Source organism: Octodon degus, unplaced genomic scaffold, assembly GCF_000260255.1.
Source record: "Octodon degus isolate 3935 unplaced genomic scaffold, OctDeg1.0 scaffold00268, whole genome shotgun sequence".
Classification (NCBI taxonomy): Eukaryota; Metazoa; Chordata; class Mammalia; order Rodentia; family Octodontidae; genus Octodon; species Octodon degus.
In genome coordinates this window covers 873,206-877,921 of record NW_004524844.1, presented here as the reverse complement: position 1 = coordinate 877,921, position 4,716 = coordinate 873,206, and the positions used below count along the sequence as shown (strand labels likewise).

Genomic DNA, 4,716 nt, shown 5'->3' with positions numbered 1-4,716 from the left:
TTTCACTCAACACAATGATGCTCTCCAGAGCCATCCATTTCTGCCAGGGCCCATATTTCGTTCTTCTTCACAGCTGACTAATACTCCGTTGTCTGCACATACCACACTTTCTTTGCTCACCCATCTGTCAGGGGGCGCCTACACTGGCTCCCTAAATTGGCTGCCGTGAGTTGGGCTGCAGTCAGCATTGTGCTCAAGTGTCCTGATAACCTGCTGGCTTTAGTTCTTTAGGTGTATCCAGGAAGTGGCATCACTGGGTCACAGGATAGCTGCATTTTTAGCTTTGGAGGACCCTCCACACTGAATTGCACCGTGACTACACTGGTTCCATTCTCGTTAGCAGAGTCTCCTTTCCTCGCAAGTCCTTGCCAGCATTTGTCATTTTAATTGTGGGGCTGTCCACGTGGGGAAGCCAGCAGCCAGATGGGAAGCTGATCCCAGGCTCTTGGCCAGATGTGTTGACACCAGTGAAGGTCAATTTGGACGGCGCGACCTTGCCCCGTGCCAGAGGAAGCCCGTGTGCCTGCCACTTGTGCTTGCATTTTCCTAGAGGCTGCGGAGCTTGACTGTTTCCTCATGTGTTGACTGGCCTCTGCGTCTCTCCTTTTGGGAATTCTCTGCTCAGTGCACTTGCTCCTTTTCTGAGCAGGCATTACAGTTTTGCAGTATAGTTTAAGATTAGATATTGTGTTGCCTCCTACACTGTTCATTTCCTTTAGAATTATGCTCCCTACTCTGGGTCCCTTCTGCTTCCTATCAATGATCTGATTGTTTCTTTCTCATGCTATAAAGACTCTCACTGCTGTTTGGCTGGAGACCGCATGGAATGTCCAGGTCCCTGTGCTGACGTCGCCGCCGAGCAGTACTAACTGTGCTAGTTCCCAAGCGCAGGGCATCTTTCAGTTTCTGCCCACTTCTCCAGTTTCTTTCTCGAGTGCCCTGAAATTTCCATCGTGGGGTCTTTTTCATCCGTGCTTGGGATGATTCTCAAGTAGTCCAATGTTATTCCAGCTAATGTGAATAACCTTGTTCCTCCAGGTGCTTTCTTAGGTTCTCCATTACTGACACAATGGAAATCGTTTGATTGTTAATGTTGATTTTAGGTCCCACTGAACTACTGAACTGACCAGCTCTGAAAGTCTCATTGGAGTCTGTTGGGCCCTTTCAGTATAGAACTGGATAAAGCGGCTCATTTTTAGGACTACAATTTCTCGGAGTATAATCTGAGTCTACATGAGTACATAGAGAGTGAAGTAGGAGCACAGACGTTTCTGTTCTGCTTACATAAACCCCGACAGAGAACAGGGTCCACATCAGGGACACTCAGACACGTTTGTTAGAACTGATGGAAAGGACAGGGATGAGAGGGACAGCACAGCCCGGCTTTCAGCAGGCGAGGCAGGAAAGAGCAGAAGGGGCGCTAGCGCGGCTCTGGGGGACCCAGGTTCCTCTCTTACCCTCCCGCCTGCCAAGGGCCAGGGGCTGCTGTGGGGCCATTCCTTCTGTCCACGTGCTGGACAAACAGCCCTGACACCATCAGCAGTCAGAGACGCCTGCCCACGAGCACCACACCAGTTCTGCCCTAACGTCTACACGGCCTGCTTTCTGCTGCCTGAGAGCTGCTCCTGCCCAGCCCGGGGAAGGGACCCGCCACCTACCTGTGCCATTGGCGCTGGTGACACTGATGGTCAGGTTCTGAGGAGGATCTGGAAGGAGAGGCACGAGGAGGGCGGGGTGTGCGGCTGGCCCATCTTCCTCACCTCAGACCCAGAACCCAGGAGCTCCACACACAGAACAGGAAGAACAGTACAGGCTGAGGTCCCTGGGGGTCCCCGGGCTCTGTGGCCTCCTAAACCCAGGCTCAGACACCACAGGCAGAAACTCATAAAACTGATCTCTCCAGTCCTGGAGGCTGCACGTTCAAGTTGAGGGCACAGGGAGTGAGGTGACGGGTGAGGCTGTGTCCTCCCTCACCGATGGCACTTTCTGTCCCATCACATTTCTGTCTCTCTGGCCCCAGGTGCAGGAGAACTAGGCCCACGCACGAGAGCCACAGGCCTGTGACCCAACAGCCTCCAAGGCCCACCTCCCTCCCCATCACCTTGGGTCCAGGGCTCAGTCTGTGAATTAGAGGTCCCAGACATGGCGCCATCCCATCTGCTCCCAGAAGCCCCAGGATTCTGTGTCAGCACTCACAGGACACGCTGAGCTGGACAGTCCTCTCCTTGGTCAGGCCAGTTGTGGGAAAAGTCACCTGGCAGGTGAGCAAGGTGTTGTGGTCCTGAGGGTACGGTATGAGCAGGATCTGGGAGGGGCTGTGAACCCCCAAGCCTGATCCTGGGGGCCTCAAGGCAGCTCCGTGCCAGGAGAATCTGGGGGCTGTGTCCCCACTGCAGGTGTGGGCCATGGAACAGACCAGTTGACTGGGGTGGCCAGATACCAGGGGCTCCGGGATGTAGATGTCCGGGGTCTGTGTCAGTTCTGGAGAGAAGAAAAGACGGATAGTCCCCAGAGAGGCCCCAGTGTGTCTCTGAGACAGACACCTCCATCCCAGGTGTCACACATGCCCCTGAGATTTTCATGCAGGATGTGGAACCATAGTTGTCCCTGAGGACTCCCATGACCCTCTCCAGTTCCTTACCTGTCACAGTCACTCTAAGCACCCGATTCACGTAATTATATTTCATTGATCCTCTCTCCACACGAAAATAGTAAAGTCCACTGTCCCCCGTGTGGGCTTCTGTGATCTTCAGGGAACAGTTGCCATGCCTGGCGTCCCCAAGAAGCTGGAAACGTGGTTTGGTTCTCACTCCAACATTCTTGTCTGGGTTGTTTGTGGCCACAAGTGCATCTGCTTTGTGATCAAATTTGTGAGTCTTGTTCTGCCGGTACCAGTAGCCATAAGCGGGGGTAGAGTTGTTCCAGCCGTCCTGGGGGTAGGAGAAGGAGCAGGGCACCAGGGCACACAGGTTCTGCTGCACCGTCACCGAGTCTTGCACCTGCAGCCAGTAGCTTGGTTCCTCCTGCAGGGACCCTGAGGGGACACAGAGGCTCAACTGCAGCCCCAGCCTGTAGCTGGGAGCCTCTGTGCTCCCCACACTCACCCGCCCAGAGCAGGGGCAGCAGCAAGGCCTGCAGCATCATGCTGGCTGGGAGAAGAGGCCAGGTCTGGAAGCTGTGGCCTTGGTCCCTCGCGCCTGCCAACACAGCTCAGAGTGGAAGCCTGTGAGGGCCACAGGGAGGAGCCTCAGGAAACTCAGGGTCCCCGCAGATCCTCTTTTCTGAGTTCTCCATTCACAGTGGGGTGCTGGGCAGGGGCATGATGGGGGCCCCTTCCCCATCAGACAGATTCAGCCTGGCTCAGCCTCAGAGCAGGGTGTCCTGGGGGATGGGCCTCCCGGGGACCAATTGAGGGGGCTCATGGAGGTAATCCTGGCCGCTCTGTTCACTCCTTTCCTTGATCATTGATCCACTCAAAGTGCAGGCCATGTCTCCTCCCTCAGGGGCTCCAGGCAAGCAGAGAACACAGCCCCACACCCCTGGCTGAGTTTCTGTAGGCTGTGACTCAAAGCCAGGGCTTCCCATGGACACTCTGCTCCCCTTCTGCCCAGCCTAGGAGGACGCCACCTCATCGTTGTTCCCTGCTTCAGTGCTGTGGGAAGGGACAGCACCCAGGGCCTGGCACTACTTGTCCAGGGCTCTGCCCTTGAGCTGTGTCCACCTGGCTTTGTGTCACATGTGAGCAGAATGAGCCTCCCCGCCACGGACTTCAGGTCCCCGGGACACAGTCAGAGAGCTGGTACTTTCTTCCGGGCTCTTGGGCTAAGGAGCTTGGGTTCCTGCAGCTGGGCATGGTGGCGCTTGCCTGTCCTCCCAGCACTGTGGGAGGCTGAGGGCTGAGCGTCCAATTTCGAGTTAAGCTTGCATTAGCAGCTCCATTTCAAAATCAAAAACAAATGGGCTGGGGATGTGGGTCAGCTCACAGGCACTGGATTCAGTTCAGCAGTTCCAAAAAAGAAGCCGCTCAGGGTCTCCAACAGAATTATTCCTAGGGCAGTGTGTGTCACCCTCCCTCACGTGGCCCTGGAGTGCGACATGCAGGGGAAAATGGGAGCTTCAGGAGGGCGGGGCTGGCCTGGACACCAGCCTCAGACTCTCAGCCAGGTCCCAGAGTACAGTAGAGCCGATGCCAGCAGAGCCTTGAGGGACGAGTGTGTGGCCAGGGGTAGGTCAAGGCCAGCACAGTGCTGGGGACCTATCCATTCAGTGTAGGGCTTCCAGACCACTTGCCCTGGGGCTCCTGGTTCCAGGGCTAAGGCACCTCCTTAGTGGCTGGGTGGTTAGAAGACTGGAGCGCAGCAGTGCCAGGCTGGGGTCTCCTCCAGGAGCTGAGGGCACCACAGCGGGATGGAGGAAGTCGGCGCAGGGGCCCTGTGTCACCCAGGCCAGAGCCCTCAGCCCAGGGAAAGGGATGGGACACCTGAGTGGCCCACAGTAGGGAAGGTTAGAGTGGAGGGTTCAGGACCTGGGTCTTAGCCACTAGATACATTCCCTCCCCTCTCTCTCAGTGCAGTTACCTATGAACTCTCTCCATCTGTCTCTGTCTCTCTGTGTCTGTCTGTCTCTGTCTCTCTGTCTCTCTGTCTGTCTCTGGCTGGCTGGCTGGCTTTCTCTCTCTCTCTCTCTCTCTCTCTCTCTCTCTCTCTCTCTCTCTCT

General features: G+C 56.0%; 1 protein-coding gene across 1 annotated transcript in view; it reads right to left on the bottom strand.

Annotated features, from left to right (window-relative positions):
- Window positions 1–3,193, bottom strand: part of LOC101585174 (sialic acid-binding Ig-like lectin 14) — a 30,933-nt gene extending 27,740 nt beyond the window's left edge. Inside the window, exons 1-4 of the mRNA XM_004646499.3 lie at window positions 3,105–3,193; window positions 2,642–3,034; window positions 2,197–2,481; window positions 1,659–1,706 (exon numbers count right to left, since the gene is read on the bottom strand). Coding sequence (XP_004646556.2) covers window positions 1,659–1,706; window positions 2,197–2,481; window positions 2,642–3,034; window positions 3,105–3,144 — 766 coding nt within the window. The 5' untranslated portion in view covers window positions 3,145–3,193. The remainder of the gene's footprint in view (window positions 1–1,658; window positions 1,707–2,196; window positions 2,482–2,641; window positions 3,035–3,104) is intronic.
- Between the last annotated feature and the right edge of the window lie 1,523 nt (window positions 3,194–4,716).